The sequence below is a fragment of the Cydia fagiglandana genome, chromosome 1 (assembly GCF_963556715.1).
Source record: "Cydia fagiglandana chromosome 1, ilCydFagi1.1, whole genome shotgun sequence".
Lineage (NCBI taxonomy): Eukaryota > Metazoa > Arthropoda > Insecta > Lepidoptera > Tortricidae > Cydia > Cydia fagiglandana.
Window position 1 is genome coordinate 30,739,395 of NC_085932.1, and position 22,410 is coordinate 30,761,804.

At 35.3% G+C, this 22,410-nt stretch overlaps 1 protein-coding gene across 4 annotated transcripts in view; it reads right to left on the reverse strand.

Annotated features, from left to right (window-relative positions):
- The window catches only part of LOC134669563 (glycerol kinase 3), a 51,930-nt gene that overhangs the window by 18,043 nt on the left and 11,477 nt on the right, over window positions 1–22,410 (reverse strand). For all 4 annotated transcript variants that reach the window (XM_063527227.1, XM_063527233.1, XM_063527220.1 and 1 more), the window contains exons 2-5: window positions 19,744–19,823; window positions 13,128–13,284; window positions 11,160–11,261; window positions 9,711–9,928 (exon numbers count right to left, since the gene is read on the reverse strand). In XM_063527227.1, the coding sequence (XP_063383297.1) occupies window positions 9,711–9,928; window positions 11,160–11,261; window positions 13,128–13,284; window positions 19,744–19,823 (557 nt within the window). The remainder of the gene's footprint in view (window positions 1–9,710; window positions 9,929–11,159; window positions 11,262–13,127; window positions 13,285–19,743; window positions 19,824–22,410) is intronic.

A 22,410-nucleotide genomic window follows, 5' to 3' on the forward strand; every position in this document is an offset into this window, starting at 1 on the left:
GAGTTGCGAATTACCTATTCGCATATGTATCGTACAACGTTTTACAGTACCTACATACATATGGCCCCTTGAATTTTCGACATAGTCACGTAATTGCTAATTATCGCACTAGTGCTGTAAAATAGCACCATATGACTGTAAATCAAATTTATTCATTTTACAGAGTTCCATAGGTTCGTCGAATCACTCAAGAGGAACTTTTTTCTCAGGAACGTGTAGAGGTCTCAAATTGAAATTATATCAAATAGGTACTCGGATCTACTCTATTGTCAAATATATTAGCTTTTTTTCTCGTATATCGCAAAAATCCGAATTAATATCAAAATACCGGTATTAATATTGAAATCCCGGGATTGACATGCAATATCGGAAATCAATCCCGGGATTGAGAATGATCCGATATTGCATGCCCTAACCAAGTTTCAACCTATCAACGAATAATAAATCCCGGGATCCGGATATTTCGATATTGGTCCTTCTCAATACCGAAAATGGAATCTTGAGCTTTGCAAGGGTTTCAAGGCACGAGGGTTAAACAAACCACTTCACAACTTGAAATCAATTTTACCTACTCACATGCAATTTTGCACATTTATTCATAAATTAACGTTTAAAAACCGGCATTTTTGTGACTGACTGACTAATAGATCAAAAACCTAACCCACTTCCAGCTGACCTAGAAACTTGAAATTTGACACCAAGGTAGACTATTAGGAGTTTATAAAGGGAACAATCTAAAAACTGAAAATTATTGATAATTTGATGAAGAAAAACACATATATCGATAATAGGCTAGATGACTAATTTTCATTTATGGTATCAATCGATCAGGTATGTCTTTAGGATCAAAAGTCTATATGGTATCCATTGCATTAAAGGAATACAAAAGTTAGAAATGATAGTCAAAGTCCGACAGTCGTACTTCACTCGCGAAACGCCCCGAACAAAACGTCAAGGTCACAGAGAGTCCATCTTGAAGTATGAACAAAACAAGAAAATTGCGATTTTGTCTGTGAAATATTGCGTTTATGTATATAGTTTCCATACAATTTTTTATTGGATAAAATGTGAGGAATCGAATGGTATCCTTATTTTTGTAGTTTTTGGAAGTTGAAAAGAACTTTAATGTTGAAACTTTCAGGCGTTGTACTTTTGTATTATTTCCATATATTTTTTTAATATCCACAATATTGTGATAAATTGCTCATTTGCTATGTATTTTACTAGATTTTGTTGTAAAATTCAACATGTGTCATCATCCCTATTAATTTAGACTTATGGATCAAAAACCTAACCTTCTTGATATTTGGCAGGTAGACCATTAGGAGTATACTCGTATAGAGGAAAAAATCTGAAAACTGAAAATTATTGATAATTTGATGTAAAAAATCATACATTCATAATTATTCGATTAATTAAGTACCTAAGACTTACCAAAAACCTAACCCACTTTTAGATAACCTAGAAACTTGATATTTGGCATGAAGGTAGACTAAAAGGCGTATAAAAAAAGAAAATATTGAAAACTGAAATTTTTTGACAGTTGACCGCGCGTTAGCGAGGGTCTCGTTTTCAGCACAACTGCTTTTATGATTAACACTAGTAATTTCTTACTTTTTGTACAAAAGTAATGATTTCCCAACAAAAACATAAATGTGAAATGAGAGCCAAGTTCAATTATACCCATGTTTTACTTCTCCAACCAACTGCATTTCTTGAATACCGCATCCTAAGGGTCCATGATTGCAAATCGATTGTAATTTTGTAAAAAAATTACTAATTGCAACAATTCTTCGACCGACGGTTTTGTCAGGAAGCTCTTCTTCCAAATCGAACGATATTTGTAACTGAAAATAAAATATATTGTAAGTGTTAGCATTTACAATTTGTCACATCATGTACAGTCGACGTCAAAGATTTATAATAAGGTGAAAAATGTATACATATATCATAATCACCTACCTCATGGGTATCTTCTTCCTCTAATAGACTAGGAACCCGATAAGTGTCATCCACCTGTGCAATGCGTGGGTTCAAAATGTTTGAGCTGGTCGCCTCACTGTCAAAACCAAAATTAAATAAATGTATGATGTTTTACAGCACATATGGACTTTACCGCACTAGTGCGATAATGCACACACACATTACGTATGTATGTCAAATATTTAAAGGGCTATATGTACTGTAAAACGTTGTACGATACATGTGAGAATAGGTAATACGCAACTATAATTTTCGGTGGAAGTTTGCATGGTAATATTGGTAATGTACATCATATTTTTTTTTTTGTTTTATCATTCTCTTATTTTAGAAGTTAAGGGGGGGGGACACATTTTACCACTTTGGAGGTGTCTCTCGCGCAATAAAAAATCGGTCAACACGCTCAAGAAAAGTAAATCATTTACTATTGTGTAGGGTAGTATAATATAAAATAACTATCAGTTCATTAAAAAAAAACGTAAAAGAATAACGAAAGTACGGACAATCGGTAAATCCCGGGATTTTAATTTCCGGGACTTACTCATGCAACCCTATTACATTTTATCAGTGTACATTTTTAGGGTTCCGTACCCAAAGGGTAAAAACGGGACCCTATTACTAAGACTTCGCTGTCCGTCCGTCCGTCTGTCATCAGGCTGTATCTCATGAACCGTGGTAGCTAGACAGTTGAAATTTTCACAGATGATTGAATTTCAATCGCCGCTATAACAACAAATACTAAAAACAGAATAAAATAAATAGTTATACAACAAACGTGATTTTTGCCGTTCTTTGCGTAATGGTACGGAACCCTGCGTGTGCGAGTCCAACTTGCACTTGGCCGGTTTTTTTAAAATTAAGTACCTCTTGGAGAATATCAAATAACTGATGAGGGCAATGTATCTCGTACGATATTATTGATTGGCGACATTTTATTTAGTTTTCGGCGAACATTTGCTAAGTAGGTAGTACTAATAGCCATCTAGGAAAATAAGTACAAAATATGTCCAAATAATTGAGACTATCAATTCAAAGCATAAAAAGATATAAGCATCTGCACTGATAGGAAAACAGTAGGTATCCAACCAGTGTTGGCAAAATATCAATTCGAATTGACGATTGACGATTGAGGATTGACCGATCAATCCGAATTGACGATTGACGATTGACGAAACTAATTCTAAATCTACTGATTGAAGATTGACGATTACTAATCGTTAATTCGAATTGACCGGTCAATCCTCAATCCTCAATCGTCAATTCGGATTGACGATTACTTTGTATGTACACCTAATGTCCTTTTTATTTAGGCCATTTTTTGAAACTGACCAAATGCGTTCCGAAGCGGTGTCCGAGTTTACCAAAGGTTCCGAAACATGTTTCTGACGGCATTATGAAGGATGTCCTTTTTGGAACATTTTCGGGATTTTCCTTGAAATTAACCGATAGCGTTCAAAATCGATATCTGAGGTGCCCAAAGGTTTCGAAACTTGTTTCCGAGGGAAATATTGAGAGATGCCCTTTTTTGGGACATTTCTAGAAATTACCCGATTGCGTTTAAAATCGATATCTGAGGTAGCCAGAGGTTTCTAAACATCTTTTCGACTGCAATATTGAAAGGTGTCCTGTTTCGGGACATTTTACTGACATTTTTTGAAAGTGACTGCTTGCATTCAAAATCGATATCTAAGGTGCAAAACATGGTTTCAACGGCAATATTTAGATTCTACCAGGGACAGGAACCGGTTACCTTAACCGGGGTTTTTCATAGGGTTATTTTAGAAGCGGTTGTAAAAACACCTACCATAACGGTAACCGTCTGATAAGGTAACACTTTGATTCGGTAACCGTATCAGATACGGTTAACCTCTGTTACCGGTAACCGAAATAAAAACCCAGTCTATTCAGTTACCTCATTATAAAGTTTTTGACCAGTTCAAACGATTGTAATCTTTACGCACACTTATATTCAAGTTGTTATTGAATAACCGAGGTTGGCATGAGCGATCTATGAAGCCTCCAGCATAAACAAGTTTTTTTGCCGTTCCTCTGTTTATCTTTATATCTACCTGTGTGGTGTGTTCTTATTATAAATCTTATTATATTATAAATAAAATAAATAAAATAAATAAAATAAATAAAATAAATAAAATAAATAAAATAAATAAAATAAATAAAATAAATAAAATAAATAAAATAAATAAAATAAATAAAATAAATAAAATAAATAAAATAAATAAAATAAATAAAATAAATAAAATAAATAAAATAAATAAAATAAATAAAATAAATAAAATAAATAAAATAAATAAAATAAATAAAATAAATAAAATAAATAAAATAAATAAAATAAATAAAATAAATAAAATAAATAAAATAAATAAAATAAATAAAATAAATAAAATAAATAAAATAAATAAAATAAATAAAATAAATAAAATAAATAAAATAAATAAAATAAATAAAATAAATAAAATAAATAAAATAAATAAAATAAATAAAATAAATAAAATAAATAAAATAAATAAAATAAATAAAATAAATAAAATAAATAAAATAAATAAAATAAATAAAATAAATAAAATAAATAAAATAAATAAAATAAATAAAATAAATAAAATAAATAAAATAAATAAAATAAATAAAATAAATAAAATAAATAAAATAAATAAAATAAATAAAATAAATAAAATAAATAAAATAAATAAAATAAATAAAATAAATAAAATAAATAAAATAAATAAAATAAATAAAATAAATAAAATAAATAAAATAAATAAAATTAATAAAATTAATAAAATTAATAAAATTAATAAAATAAATAAAATAAATAAAATAAATAAAATTAATAAAATTAATAAAATTAATAAAATTAATAAAATTAATAAAATAAATAAAATTAATAAAATTAATAAAATAAATAAAAAACTCCCGGTCCTGTAATAATAAAATTATAGGTCGTCAGTGACTACTGACATCAGGAACATGTTTTCGAACCTCTGGGAACCTCAGATATCGAATTTAAGTCCAGTAAGTAAGTCCCAAAAACTTTTAGGGACCTATGGTCGACATCGATTACGAATATGAACTTAATCGGCCAATTTCGAAAAATGTCCCAAAAAGGGACATCAGTCAATACTGACATCAGGAACATGTTTTCGAACCTCTGGGAACCTCAGATATCGAATTTAAGTCCAGTAAGTAAGTCCCAAAAACTTTTAGGGACCTATGATCGACATCGATTACGAATATGAACTTAATCGGCCAATTTCGAAAAATGTCCCAAAAAGGGACATCAGTCAATACTGACATCAGGAACATGTTTTCGAACCTCTGGGAACCTCAGATATCGAATTTAAGTCCAGTAAGTAAGTCCCCAAAACTTACACCTTTGAAAAGTAATCTTAGGGACTATGGTTAATCTAGATTGAGGATTGATTTAATCCGAATTGAGGATTGATGCGTTAATTCAAATTGATTCAATCGGATTGCCGCGTCAATCAGAATTGATTCAATTCGAATTGATCAATCCGGATTGATCAATTCGGATTGACGCGTCAATTCGATTGATCAATCCGGATTGATTTAGTTCAGATTGATGCCAACACTGTATCCAACTAAGGTCTTTTCGTACGCCGCCGCTGTGAGTAGGTAGGTATTTATCGCAACGCACGAAGTTACGCGCGACACAGGTACCTACATATGTGACGTTATCTATGAAAAGGGACCTTATTGTCGATGGCGCTTCCGCCATTATTAACGATGCTCTGATATAAATACCACGCCGCGCGACGCAGTGCGTCGTAAGCGCCATAGACAATAAGGTCCCTTTTCATAGATAATGCCACAATTAGAATTCATAGATAATGCCACAATTAGAATTAGAACTTACTCGTTATTTTGACTGACTTTCAACTTTGATGAAATCGGAGATTCCATTTCCATATTTTGCAGTCTGTAAATAAAGATAAATTGTAGTATATAGTGAATTGTGTTACGTAGGTAGGGCTAAAAAGCACAAGTCAAATAATTATACTCACTCGATGTAGTCTAAAGATATAGTATCATCTTCGGCTGTGAAATTATCCAATTTTCTTCTTTTCCTAGAAAGACAAAAAAGCAAAAAGTTTAGACGCATGACAAATCACGAGCTGAGGTTCAAACCCTCGATAGGTGGATGGATTGCTAGAACGCTTTATGCGTGTAATTGTGTGCGTTACATGTATTACTGTGTGCTCGTATTTATAGGAAGGCCCACTACACCGCAACCGCGTAACTACGACTCACGGACACGCACACATAGACGGCAATGTTTTCTGCTTTGCCGTGGCGCTAGTGCCGCGTGGTGTAAACGTCGCGAATCGCAATATCCTTTTAAGCTATTTGGATGATGACTTGATGACAGTGTTTAACCGGTAGATGGAGCGATTATTAAATTTTAGAATGTTTTAAGTTATATGGATTACTAATTAGTACGATCAAGTATATATTAAATTAAGTAATAATTACTTATTTCACTGTGTAATAAATATACATTTTTACTTACGTTTGTTCCATTGTTTGTTGGAATCTTCTGAGTTGTCTTTTTCGAGATGTCTTCTTTTTAATGAGTTGCTTGTTACCCATTATAGGTTTTGGTGCACACGGTATACACACAACACACACTAGCCACAACTAGCTAGCTAGCTAGGTGCTAGGACACACAACACAGAACAGTTTTTATAACTAAATCTTATATTTGTTTTGGGGACACGTAGTACAGGTCCGTCTGGCACGAGCGCTCAGCCATCACTGTCTCATTTCGAAAGACGGACGGAGATAGAGCATGCAGGCCGAAGTCAATATTTTGTTACGATAGAATTAGTTGATGTTTATTTATTTTAAAAATATTGCCTCTAATTATCGTTTTTCTAAAGCTGTCAAATTATTGTTATAGTTATGATTGATTTTTCTCCTTTTTTTGTTTCATAGTGTCACATAGTAAAGAAACAAGTAAAGTTGGAGTATAAATTCGAATTGGAGGTTACTTTGGGAATAAATTGTATCGAGCGAAGTGTTATGAATCGTGTATCGAAAGCTGTGTTATGAAAGATAATATAATCAAGAATTATATATATTTTTCCCACGTCTACAAATATCAACGTTTCTTAGAAAAATAGGATAACAATTGGGGTATTTTTACATTTCTGGCTCAGGGAACGGCCTTAAAGAAGTGGTAAAACAGACTGCCCGTTTAGTAAAAACAGACCTTTCTGCCTACACATTATAAGCCTCCAAGAAGTTCATCATACATAGCACGAAGTTTTTGTTGCATAATGTTCATAAATCTTGCTTTACACTCTGTTAGTAAATAATGACCCGGAATCGACATATCAAATAAATATTCATGATTTATTTTGTACAACATTATTTAATTTTTGTTGATCTTAAGTGATTTTCGTAATATACGACATACATTTTCTCTATGTTTTCTACTCTTAATCTGCGGCGTCGTGCAGTAAATATCCATTTTAATTGGCTAAATGATCTTTCGACTGCTACTGTTGTAATGGGTGCGTTTTTAAAACGACGGAAGTAATCAAATGTAGAACGATATATCGTTGAATCTAGTACTATCTCCTTCTCCGATATCAGTTCACACATTTTTTTCATAACTTCATATCCGGCATTTTTCTGCAAAACCACTTTGAACTTTTTTAAAATCTGTTTTCCATCTTTATTCAAAATTAATTTGGATATATGTTTGTATGTATTTTGTACTATGGTCAAACTTTCACTAAGAGATAGATTTTGGCACTGCAGTTTATTTATAGCATCTGGTATTACTTGCAGATACTTTGCTATGAAATTTACATCTTTTCGAACTTTTGCACTGAGTAAAGATTTTTTTGCTTTGACGATGCACTGTGCGTCTGAATTACGAAATGTGTCTATAACGCTTTTTATTTCATCAAAATACTTGTTGTAGTAAGTGGTAGCCTCGATCCATGTTCCCCAGCGAATAATTGTTGGGTTTGGAGGCAAAGGAATTCCATTAAACATTTCTCTTAATGCTTTTACTCTTTTCGGAGATTTGCGAAATACTTTCTTTACATTTGAAATTAATAGGTTAACTTCTGGAAAAAGAACACGAACTTGATCGGCAACTCTGTTAAGAGCATGGGCTAAACATGTAACATGGACAATGTTCGGAAAAAGTGTTTTCAAATTTCTGCCAGCTTTCAACATATACCCCACACCATCAGTCAATAACAACAACACCTTGTCATGCTTATTGTGACCAGGGCCCCACAAATCATCCAGGGCATTTTTTACAGTATTAGTTATACTGATATTGTTCGTTTCATTTAAACATTTGCTTGACAGCACGTGTGGAGTTCCAACATCATCTTCAAGCATAGCACCTACTATAACGTTAGCGATTTGACGACCTATAGCATCTGTGGTTTCATCAACACTTACATATATATACGCGTCTTTTAATTCGTCTCTAATTATATCCATCTCTTTGTCGTATAATTCATTCACGCAAGTCTGCCTCAGCAAACATTCTGAAGGGACCTGAACAGTTTTTTCAAATTTTCCAGATACACAATCTTCAATGAAATTTTTAAATACAGGGTTCTCTATTTGAGACCACGGTATGTTACAGCTTACTAGAAATTTTGTCAGTTCCAACCTAAAATCTTTTTTGAGAGAAGTGTGTCTTTCAGAGTTAAAATGACGTTTCACGGAAGATTTAGTTTTACAAAAACTAATATTGCACTTCGAGCAAAATAGATTTGTATCGCGAGCCTCTAGCTCAGGATAATCCTGTATAAACAACCCCACAAATTCATCACATGTTATTTTCCTTCGAGGCATTTTAAAGGCAACTTCTATTTGATTATGTTGTTACAAATAAAGATCAGTCAAGATTGACAAATGTCTAAATTGACTGATAAGGTTGCGTACCTAATAGGTAATCTTTTTAAGTACCAATCAAGTCAAGTATGGAGGTAAGATAGCATTGATATTCAATAAAATAATTATACATTTTAAGGTCGTAGGTATAAACGTTTCTCTATACGAATGTCATTTCTGTTTTTGACTGTTTTTTATAATCTTTCAGTATTGTCAAATCGTATTTGCTCCCGCGATAACGATGTATGTTTATAACGGGTGTGGCCTGTAATACGAGCAAAAATTTTGACTGTAGGCTGTACTCCGCATTCTGACCAACATTTGTTCAGCAACTTTTAACAATAATTTGTGGTTTAATTTTTAATACACTATAGTTTATTCTAAGACGCAATGTATTGCGCATTTTGTTATGTTCAAGGCGTGACAAGCAACGTCAATCATAATGATATAGAGTGGCGATGGCGTCCATTGAAGATAATATTTATTTTGTATGAAAAATAGGAAGTCTAAATATTTCATAATTTTTTAAAAGTTGTTGAACAAAAGCGTCACCGTTTGAGGAGCACAATCTATGTTTTAATTATTTGCTTGTGTTACAGGCCACACCCTGTATACCGACTAACTTTATTAAGTTCCAACTACAACAAGGCATGTGCTACTGGAACTCTGGAGGTTAAAGCCCTTATTCATAAACGTTTACTAAAGTTAATAAGCCGATAATAATCGTTAGTCCCTTCCATCTTACCAATACGTCGGAAAGGGACGAACGATTATTATCGGCTTGTTAACTTTAGTAAACGTTTATGAATAAGAGGGTAAGTACATACCCATATAATCCAGGAGTCGACGGTCCCGAACATGAGCCGCTTGTCCCGGCCGGCGCGCCGCACAGTCTTGGCGTTATCCTTCAGCCATCTCATCTTCAACGCGCTGAAGTACGGGCTTATCGGGAGACCAGATATACTTTTAAGGTAGTTCTTGTTCTGATCCGGGACTTTGGCGAGGATCGCGTCTACCGTGACGTCAGTGCGGATGTCGTTCCATGCTGTAGAAGAATATGGAATAATTAAAGTCAGTGTATCCTTTAACTGAAGGTATTAACGACGAATTTATTAGAATAAGAGTTGTTTAGTTTAACTACTTAGAACTAACAGTCATACATTTCTTGACCTTAATAATCCATTGAAAAAAGAAAGTGTAAACGGGTGGATCAACCAATGTTCATTTTCACGCCACTGTTCGGAAATGTGGCAATAGATGGTCTAAAACCAAGCTGGAAAGTAGGCAATAGCTGTAGCACCTGAAGCACCACTACTACAATGTTTCATTGTTGTCATCATCTGTCATTGGTGACAGTTCGCTACAGCAATGAGTATCATTTAAAACATAAAAATCAATAAAAGGTCTTTTTTTGCGCAACTTTTTCCTTCAACAATCAAATTAGGTTATTTATAGCACCGAAATTGTTGGTTGTTTAAAAAAAAAAGAAATATCAAAACCATTCACTTCATTTTTTTTTAACAATTATCCATTCAGTTCATGCTTAAGGCGTTTTTTACTTTTGTAGCTGTTTGTGGTTTTATTAGCAAAAACGCTTCTATAATAATTTTAGAGTCGGTTTGAAGCAAATAACAGAAAAACGCCTCTTAAAAGTGGTAAAAAAAGTAAAAAAAGGCGGGATTTGAAAATACCTACTGAATTGGATAGTGTAAATTATGTTTGACTAAAAAATATAAGAAACGCGTATCTACGCTCGCTATAAAAATGAGTTCTTCTAGTGAAGAAAATGATATTCTTACGCCTACCGAAATTCAAGAGACAGTACAGGCAGTGGCTAGTAATTTGCTACCAGAGAAATCGCGGGCTAGTACTTATAGTTATGCAAATGTTTTCTTATTTCCTCACAGTAGTCGTGAAAAGCACTATGTAATGCCTCGGCCGGAAACGCTAAAGATGGACTCGTATTATTCGAGGGCCTCCACTAACGTGTCGGCCCTCGAACTCACTCGTCCATCTTTTAGCGATTTTCCGTCCTCTCCTACAATGTACTATTGTTGTTACTATATCCCGATTCCCTTCTCCCAAGGGACAATAGTGGCACAGCTTGATAGAAGAAATGTTGTACGAGTATCACATTCTACAACATGCGTAGCTACTCAAAAATGCATCATGGTATTTACCTACATGCCACATGGCCCGGGTACATGAGTGACCCAGAAGAATGTAATAATTTTTTTTTATTATTTTAGGAAATGTTTTTGGTTTCGGTGTTTTACCTATAGCAGGATGTAAAGGCTCTCCCGTGAATCTGTCCCACGCTATCGTCGTCTCCCTCTGATTGGTGATGCCCAGTGCCACGATGTTATCTTTTGAGTAGCCTGAAAATAAGTGAGTTATACACATAAGTATTTTTCAAATAGAAGTTGCGCAATGTTTCAGAAAATTTTACAAGGAATTTCCGTTTTTGAAATGTATAATTTCTTTCCCCACACAAAAGCATTCGAAGGATATTTTTTTGAAAACAAGTCGTACTTACTTCAGGTCAGTTCAGGTCTCTCTCGTTACCCAGGAGACAAAATACATGTAACTACTATTAAATTATACATGTTTTGTGTATTTCAATACCATAAAGAATGGTTTTTAACGGTGACCCAGGATACAAAACAAATGACTACAACTGACAAAAAACTAGATTGACCCATCAGTAACAATATTCACAAAATATTCAAATAAGTAGGTTTATAACAATAAACGAGAAATGTACCCACTCGTAAATGCCTTTCGATATGTATTCCACCCTAGGGGGGCGGGCATAATGATTGGGAAGCCTAATAACAACCTCTTGATTGAAAAGTTCACATACGTTATATAACAGTGGGATTTATTCTGTACATTGAAGGTTGGGCAGTTATTTTAATTAAATTAAAATAAATTTTATGAAAGTTCATCTAAATCAAAACCAAGTTGCTTTCTATTAGAGTCACTTATTGGGTGTACTTTCGTTTCGTAAATGTATTTGACATTTCGCCAAATTTCACTTCCCAACAAACTTATCGCAATAGTTTCATTTCCCAAAGGAACCTGTAGCAAAGTTACACTTCGCATATAATTTATTTGGTCAAATTATCATTTGGCATGATTTTACTTTGTCAAATGTTATTAGGACTAAAACTTATTTAGCAAACGTTTTTTATTGTCTAATATTATATTCCAAAAAGATGTTTGGTCAAAATTGTCACTTCGCAAATTTGACAAATAGGCATCTCTATTTAAATTTGTACTTTTTGTTATGTTAATATAGGTACGTTAAATTCTACGTAATTTGGGTGGGTTGAGTAAGGTTTGAACTGCGATCCTCACAAAACGGAACCGCTATCAGAAAAGTGGGTTAGGTTAGGTTAGAACTGTGACCCTCACAGAATCGAAATGCTATTAGAAAAGTGGGTTAGGTTAGGTTAGAACTGCGATCCTTACAGAAACGAAAAAAACTTAGAAAAAGGTCATCGAAGTGGAATAATTAATTTAATAGAATAACGAGATGTAAAAAATTTGTTTGACATTTTAAACTAAAATGTGGTTTAAATATTGGTGGTTTTTTACTATTTTTGGGTTATAATGATTACTTTGGTGTTATTTGCTTTAATAGAATAGCAAGATGTAACAAATTTGGTTGTCATTTTACATTAAAATGGAGTTTTAATTTTAGTGATCATTTACTACATATTATTGGCAGTAAGAATGTTCTTTTTGACGTTACATTTTACTATGTATATGTAATGATCAGTTAAATACTAGACAAATAAAATTCTGCAGCTTCCACTTTATTGGTATGTAAATTGTATGCCATGCAATATTTTGGGACATGTAAGTTATGCTTAATGATACATTTGACTAAATAATATTTGGTAAAATGAAACTTGTCCAAGTAATTATTTGCTAAACAATAACTTGCCAAAAAAGACTATTGCTAACTGAAAATTTGCGATAAGTTGTTTTGCCAAACATTTTTTTGGGAAATGATAATTTGGGAAACATAGTTTGGGATGTGATACTTTGGGAAACGATTTTGGCCCATTCGTTAGTAAACCCACTTATTGGCATTAAATCACCTTGAGAATAGAGAATACTATTCGCGGTGCAATTTGGCCATACTTTGGGGCACTTTTTTGCATTTGCTTTTCTGAGCCATCGATTATTTTTAATTATCTAGACTCTACAATATATGGGATGGATTTTAATGCTACCTTTAACAGCTAGTTGTTCGACAGCTTTCTCGGCACATATTTTGATGTGGTGCATGATCTCCATGGGATCCTGTTCGGACCATCCTTCTTGCGGCTGGATCTCGGTTTTGTCTAGTTGGTACGCGGCAAGCTCTTCTGAGCGCTCTGCTTCGTATATCTGAAAAATAAGGCAAATGCCGTGAAAAAAAAAATCACATCGAGACCAGATTATTTGCAAGGTCAGATTCTAACCAAAACCTTGCTAGGTTAAAATTGGCTCGGTCAGTAGAAAAAAATTGCGAAAACATATATCTAATATATGCATTTCATTATAGCAGAGTGAGGTTACGAGCAAATTTCAAACAAACAGATTTATTTTTTCTCAATGTACTTAGTATTAAACAAATGATGCTGTTTTATTTCGCGCCATAGAACTCCAGTCGCAATTTTATACCCAATTTATTTACAGTTATTCTTTATTTAGAATAGAAAATAACAGCAAACTGGATATCATTCAGTTGAACGCGTCAAAATTTATAGTCATTTTGCCAATGAATATTATTAGAGTATTTACTATAAGTCCAACAATTGCATAATGACAAAATTATTGACACTAGTTATTACAAATTTGTATATCAGCGTGACAAGATGATTGACAATTGACATCGTAATGTTTTTCATGAATATTATGTTAGTAACGTATGTACGCAAATTGGCATGTTTCCGATTTTTTTTTTGTGTTTTGCATTGTTTTAGTTCGTTAGGGAGCAAGCAAACTTGGCGTAAAATATAGTACGTCAGCAGTGATTAATTAATTGGTGGTTGTATTCTAAGTAAAGTTTTTGACAATTTCCCAGTGAAGTTTAATGAAAAAATGTTTCCATTTTGTTTTTGCTCATGTTACGGGACCAATTACGCCTTGTAATAATAGTAACTACAGATGTGCAAATTGCGGAAAGTTTAAAAATTGTTGGAAAAATTCTCGGAAATTTCATAGGATAAAAAGGAAGTTTTTATTTTGGATTCGGAAATGCCCATACAAAAATATGAGTCTTTTCAAAACTTTTAACTTGGTACAGGGCTCCAGGTCTATAAAGAGAACGCACATTCCATGAAAAGTAAAAAAATTAAAAGTTGAAAAGTCAGAATATCTTCATATGAAACGCTATAAAAACACGCGCGTCAAAAGAGAAGATCTTCATGTTGGAGATACTATATACAAAGGGGTGGCCAAATTTAGATACTTAGGCTGCACCGTCACCGACACCAATACTCGGGAGGAGGAAATTGACATCCGGATTCAGAACGCCTTGCGATGTAGTGCCGCCCTTCATAAAGTGTTAGTGTCCAAACTCTTGAGTAAGATTACAAAAATATGCATATATAAGACGGCCATACGGCCGATACTCATGTACGGATGCGAGACATGGACACTAACACTTAAAGAAGAAAACAAGTTTCTGGTGGCAGAAAGGAGAATCCTGAGAAAGATCCTGGGCCCTGCATGTGAGGAGAGAAGATGGCAGTTTTAGACTGCGCCAAAACGTCGAAGTTGAAGATCTCGTGGCGGCACCCAATATTATAGGCGAGACAAAGGCTCACCGTCTTCGCTGGCTCGGCCACGTTTTGAGAATGGAGGAGCATCGCGGTGCTAAAAGGGCATACCTGGGACGACCGGTAGGGCGGAGGCCGATCGGACGTCTCAGGTATCGCTGGGGCGATGCGGTTGAAGCGGACTTGCGCGATCTCTAAGCCGATAGCTGGCAGGAGATGGCACAGGATCGAGACAATTGGCGTGTACTCGTGTCGGAGGCCAAGACTCATTTTGGGTCGCTGCGCCATTAAAGTAGTAATTTCATAACTTTTACAATGAGTTGATTTTTAACTAAATGACTACATACTGTAACGGTTCGGGGAGCCCTATAGTGGTATAAAATAAAAGTAATAAAGAAATTGGTATTAACAAGTATATTAATTACACCAACAAGAAATTTAAGGTAATATTATAATAATAACTAGCTCAGTCGTAATTTAAATAAATAGGTATTAATTTTTAGAGCACAGGGGGTGAGTCTGTGTTTCAATAGGCTGGAAGACCTTGGTAACTAGGGGTAAAAATATTTGAATATTGGGCGCCTTTATAAAATAATAAAAACCGTCTGACCTCCAGTTAGATAAGGAATGAGAAACGAGCCTTGCAGATTCGTGGTGGTGAGCTCAACCACCCCGGTGCCGCAGCCGCCGCCTCCGAACGTCCATGCTAGTTAAGCCGCCAAGGAAGCACCAGCTCAGCGCGGTCTGGAGCACATCCTCGCCCATGCCGACGCCCTTGACTAACTAGGGGACTGAAGGGGTAAACGAAAACCTCTTCTTAAATAAACCTCTTTCTGAAATACCCTTTCTTGAAAGCCCTGCCTGAAGGCCGTTCCTGAAGGCCGTTCCTGAAGGCCCTGGAAATAATTTAAAAAACAATAAGTATGTGGCTTTGCCGATTCTCGACGAGAGTTGAAATTCGCCAGAACGGTTGAGCAACTTACCCAATGCAGAAAAGAAGCCGGCTTGTAAGTCCGTGCTTTCATGTCGATGCATGGGGCCTTCAGAGGTTATGGTACGAGGAACATAATATTCTCCCTGAAAATAAGTAATAAAACAATAAGCACTGAACACGTCTCGAACAATTTGATACGTAGATCAAGAAAAATACTTACGATTAAGCGGTTTAAGCCGCGATTTAAACAATATGGCTCACTGGCCTTTGAAGAAAACGGATCGACATCCTACTCCATCACATCCGAAATAAAAAATGACAGCTGACAGATCAAACCGAAGATACTTCCACTGCTGCGCTGCGTTTCGTTGCGCGCACGATGTAGATACAGCTTCCAAAACTCGTTTCAATAAGAAAAGATACTTAATAATAATTTCCAAAAAGGAAAGAAGAACAGCAATTATACTTTTAATTAGGTTTTAATTTTTGTAAATTAATAAAAGAAAACCTTTTATTTAAAAAAATGCAGATAGCGAGCTAACTCACGCCCTCTGTTGATCAATGCAAGTATTAAAAAACAGTATTACCAACGCTCACCGCTAGATGGCCTTTATATTAGAAACGAAATATATTAATGCCTATGAGGCTTTAAAAAAATGTTGTTACAGTACATCCCTCCCCGAATAAAATTTTGACGTAGGCAAAATTTTGAGCTGGTCTCCAGCTCCAAACATCCATCCGCAGAATGTAAACAACAGTTAGTACCACAAAATAATAAATTTAATAAAAAAAAACAACCACCCAAATCGAACCCACGCACTAAACTATACTTACTTTATAAGGACTTGACATTCGCAAGTAAATCTCTAAGCTACATTACTACGAAACGTCGCATCGCATATATTTCTTGGTGACATAACGAACGGCCCAGGCCGCGGGTTGTGCGTCCAAGTGATATAGCGGAAAACGCATATAGCCAAGTGAAATTAAACTAACTAATATCGATGACTGTACTACAACTAATTGAGATATATATATATACAGTGCGCATATCAGGCCGTGACTATCAGACGTCACAGGTCTGAACGCGGTAATCAGACAATAACACAACAACAACAACGATACATTGACCAGCTGTGTCTGAACGACAGGCAGACGGTAACGTTCGAAACAACACGAGACACAATGAACTCGACTGTACAGGCTCCATTTCAGGCAATGCAAGTCTGTCAGTCTGACACACAAAAATCCGATGTTTGCGGACAACGCTTTAAGGCGTGTACCACAGAACAACCCCCTAACAACAACATTAACGTTCACGCATATGATTTAAGTCATACCGCAAAGCGTTAACAAAGAAGATGGCACTGCTATTAAGAGCTTGACGGTTTAAAATCCGCCAAAACCCGACCAGCCAGTGCCGTTTGGAATGCTGGTTTAAAGCGCCAGCACCCCGGTAAAACACGCGAAGAGACTTTAAATCGTCCTCTTCGCCCACCAAAAACAACCAAACCACGTGCCTGAGTTACGTTTGCTCAGACACGATCGAAAGGTAATAAGTACGCGTGTTCGAAAGGTAACTTTCCCTTCCGGACACTATGTAGATAAACACCTGCACGAAACACATAAAAAAAACTCCTACCGAAACAACAACAAAAAAAACACGCAATCACCGATAAGCAACTATTAACTAAGTCTTTACTCCATAAACGTAACGGTAATAAGGAAAAAACTCGATTTAAGTCGAGATAATAGATAAGGAATAGTAGGTAAATAAAATAACTCCCGGACAAAACCCTACAATAAGATTCAACAATAAAGACAAACCTCAAAGAAATGAACCCGGATATTGTTAAATGCGCACGTTGGACTAAGTTAAACGATTAAAGAACTAAGAGGTCAACCAGTTATTCAAAACTTAAATGGATGTTAAAATTTTTTTTTAGAATCACCCTGTATGCTCTTCACATGTTTAACTTGCTGTGTTAAGGTTCCAAAAGTACTACATATTTAATAAGAATATCTTGTGCTACCATTTACAAAACCGCAATTCACTATCATTAAGCTAGTAATAATATATTTAAGGTAAAAACAGCACCAAATATGTAACTGACTGTACTTAATTATTCTCCTACACATCTATAGTAAGTACATAATATCATTTAATTTTAAATTAACCACCTTCCGGAACAAACAGTAATAAATTTAGAACAACATATAAAAACAGCTGACTGTACATCATTCACGTCAAAAAGAGAAATTCATCTTCAACTATTAAGAATAAAAAGTAGGTATAAATAAGTTTGCGGTACTATTTGAAAGAAAATTTAGGTATAACTTGCTTACACTTCACTTCGGTAAAGGAATAAAATAGGTAGGTATAGTCAGCATTTTAATAAATAAACTGAATAATTATATTTGGTAATAAACTCACTAAACAAGGGTAAACAATTCCAACTGACTGTACTTTTAATACACAAGAAACCTCCTACAACAAAACTTTCTAAATTAATTAATTATTTTTAAACTAATATTTTATCAATTATTTTGCCAACCATACCAATGAGGATAAATGTACACTAAAATAGGTACAGAAATACTTATAACACCTGTTCATAACATTCTACTTGAAATTATTTAACTTACTACCTTCATAACTACAAGATAACACTCTCAAAAGTACAAATAAAATATTTAGCTTTAATTACACAGTACCGCAACACTCTAAAATAAATTGATAAGTAATTGTAAGAATACAAGGATGGCTATTACTTTATAACCTCCATTATACACAACACATGGTACTTAACCACGTTAACTAACAAAGGAAATAATAAAAAGAATAATGGTCTTCCAGCTTGAACACACTAGAGCCCCACGTTGGGCGCCACTGTAACGGTTCGGGGAGCCCTATAGTGGTATAAAATAAAAGTAATAAAGAAATTGGTATTAACAAGTATATTAATTACACCAACAAGAAATTTAAGGTAATATTATAATAATAACTAGCTCAGTCGTAATTTAAATAAATAGGTATTAATTTTTAGAGCACAGGGGGTGAGTCTGTGTTTCAATAGGCTGGAAGACCTTGGTAACTAGGGGTAAAAATATTTGAATATTGGGCGCCTTTATAAAATAATAAAAACCGTCTGACCTCCAGTTAGATAAGGAATGAGAAACGAGCCTTGCAGATTCGTGGTGGTGAGCTCAACCACCCCGGTGCCGCAGCCGCCGCCTCCGAACGTCCATGCTAGTTAAGCCGCCAAGGAAGCACCAGCTCAGCGCGGTCTGGAGCACATCCTCGCCCATGCCGACGCCCTTGACTAACTAGGGGACTGAAGGGGTAAACGAAAACCTCTTCTTAAATAAACCTCTTTCTGAAATACCCTTTCTTGAAAGCCCTGCCTGAAGGCCGTTCCTGAAGGCCGTTCCTGAAGGCCCTGGAAATAATTTAAAAAACAATAAGTATGTGGCTTTGCCGATTCTCGACGAGAGTTGAAATTCGCCAGAACGGTTGAGCAACTTACCCAATGCAGAAAAGAAGCCGGCTTGTAAGTCCGTGCTTTCATGTCGATGCATGGGGCCTTCAGAGGTTATGGTACGAGGAACATAATATTCTCCCTGAAAATAAGTAATAAAACAATAAGCACTGAACACGTCTCGAACAATTTGATACGTAGATCAAGAAAAATACTTACGATTAAGCGGTTTAAGCCGCGATTTAAACAATATGGCTCACTGGCCTTTGAAGAAAACGGATCGACATCCTACTCCATCACATCCGAAATAAAAAATGACAGCTGACAGATCAAACCGAAGATACTTCCACTGCTGCGCTGCGTTTCGTTGCGCGCACGATGTAGATACAGCTTCCAAAACTCGTTTCAATAAGAAAAGATACTTAATAATAATTTCCAAAAAGGAAAGAAGAACAGCAATTATACTTTTAATTAGGTTTTAATTTTTGTAAATTAATAAAAGAAAACCTTTTATTTAAAAAAATGCAGATAGCGAGCTAACTCACGCCCTCTGTTGATCAATGCAAGTATTAAAAAACAGTATTACCAACGCTCACCGCTAGATGGCCTTTATATTAGAAACGAAATATATTAATGCCTATGAGGCTTTAAAAAAATGTTGTTACAATACCACAACTCGGACGGTCTTGGTGCCGTCGTCGATGACGCAGACTAGCGACCGCCGGCTGCCGTCCTTCACCGGCATGTCACCTGACAAACAAACAAACAAACATTCACTTATGGAATTTAACAACTTTTACATAGTTTGAAAAACTAACAAGCACGGCGGTAATTTTTTCGTATTTTCGTATCCAACCAGGATCAACTTGTTTTTGTTATTCTGCCCCGTGAGCCAGGCGACAATAGTAGCATATTTTGTTACTTAAAAGAAATGCTATATTACGTTCTACTAATGTGCTAAATAGATGACCAATTATGAAAACTGCTTATAACTGCTATGAAAATGTATTTATTTCATAGTAAGCCCTATAAGTTACGTAAAAAATATGTACTCGTACCTACTCCAAATGTAACCCAGCAGACAAACATTCTGGGTATAAAAGATTATTGTTCAGTTATTTAGGGCAGATTTATTCACATGCAAGTTTATTGAATAGTGATGAGAAATTCAATATATTTATTACTTCATTGCAATTAATTTCGTAGGCATTATAGGCATTATACCATAGACCTCCCGTGTGCTTATCGATACACGATAACTTCATTTATATAACAATGCTAGGTACAAATAACTATCAAAGTTTCACAATATAAAACTGCGTAGGTAGTTTCAAAATTGTAACTAAAAAAATATTTTTGTCTTGCGTAAACTATTTTTTTCTCTTCTTGACCTTGAACCAGACCACGGGCTGTCCGGCCGATATCTGTCGGCGCTGGCCGGAATCGCCAACGGCCACACACTATCGGTTGGTGTTAGTCGTCAGGCCGAAATCTGAACGAAAACTGTTAGTGTGTGGCCTTTTGATAGACTGATATCGTCCGGCGGACTGGTAATCAGTGGTCCTCTTAACGAAATACCTAGGTATTATTTTTCGTTTTTAGGGTTCCGTACCCAAAGGGTAAAACGGGACTTTTTTTTTATTTTTTTTATGAATGGGCTTACTCATGGCCACAGACTAGCCGAGGCGTAGCGAGCTCGCCCAGAAGGTGCCTGTTCACTCTTGATTTGAAGGTTGCCGGGTTATAAGAACACGGAAATATAGACGCCGGCAAGGAATTCCATTCCTTGGCAGTGCGCATAAGGAAAGTAGAAGCAAAGCTATTACTAAGACTTCGCTGTCCGTCCGTCCGTCCGTCCGTCTGTCACCAGGTTGTATCTCACGAACCGTGATAGCTAGACAGTTGAAATTTTCACAGATGATGTATTTCTGTTGCCGCTATAACAACAAATACTAAAAACAGAATAAAATAAAGATTTAAATGGGGCTCCCGTACAACAAACGTGATTTTTGACCAAAGTTAAGCAACGTCGGGAGCGGTCAGTACTTGGATGGGTGACCGTTTTTTTTTTTTCATTATGGTACGGAACCCTTCGTGCGCGAGTCCGACTCGTTTTTTATTATTGTAATTGATATTTGGGCACAGTCGACCCTACAGGCTAATTCATGTGACATCTTACCCTTTGTAACACCGTGATACTACCAATATAAAGGTATTTGGTGGCCACACAGGGAAAGGCCAGGTATGTTATAGAAATCCAGACTATTTTCCTAAGGATCACTACAATTTTCCATAGGTATACCGTATATCAAAGACACCGGGCGGTCATTAAGATATGCCTATCTTAGATCCGTGATATAAAGTATACTTAGATATATTTCTTATCCAGTTGACATGCCAATTACCTAAGTCATAAACGTTAACAATAGAGGCGATAATCCCTTGATGTGGGGTCAAACGTTAGGCGGTTATCGCACTGGATGCGATTCGCACGTCGCTCCGATGTTTGAGCGAGACAACGCTATGCGCGTATTATAGCGACATCCGGCTCGCACTTCGGAGCGACGTGCGAATCGCAACCAGTGTGATAACCGCCTTAGTTAAGACGCAATGCACCAATCATAGCGATCAGTCGAGAAAATACTAGAATTATCCCACTCAGGCCTTGGCGGTTTGTTAAGGAAAACCGTCGACCGCAATAAATATCACTTTATGGCTTAAAATCAAGTATAATTTACTTTATCAAAGTTGCAATTGTAGAATTGTTACTAGATAACAAGCAAACAGATAAAAAACGTAAAGTACTGTGCATAGAAGCCGTCAATATGACAAACCAGGCTGGTTATTTTGGTTTATTAATTATTATTTTGTATCGTACTTTGGTAATTTCGTTATTACAATATTTATGAACAGTTGGAATAAATAATAAAAACTGTGTCGGAGTTGTCGGACGTACACAATAACAAGCTTAAAATAAATTAGCACGTAAATAACTTAAAGTAAACAAACTTAACCACGTAACTCGGTCATTCAACCTACTGAAGTGAAATCTTTTGCAAATGTAGTTTATATTAGATATGTAGATTGTAATGTGTTATGTCACACAATAAAAAACGAAAATTAATATTCAACACATCCAAGCATTTAGAGAGCCTTGGGATTCAAACCCAAGACTATCAGTTTCGTAGGCAGACTAAGAAGTAGGATAAGTAAAGCGACCGGCCAAGTGTGATAATAACTATAGGTAATTGATATTAACGAAGTAGTGAAGCGGTTAGTGTCAAGACAAGAGACCGCGGTGCACGTCCGGAGTCCGGATCCGACACGTGTACGATCG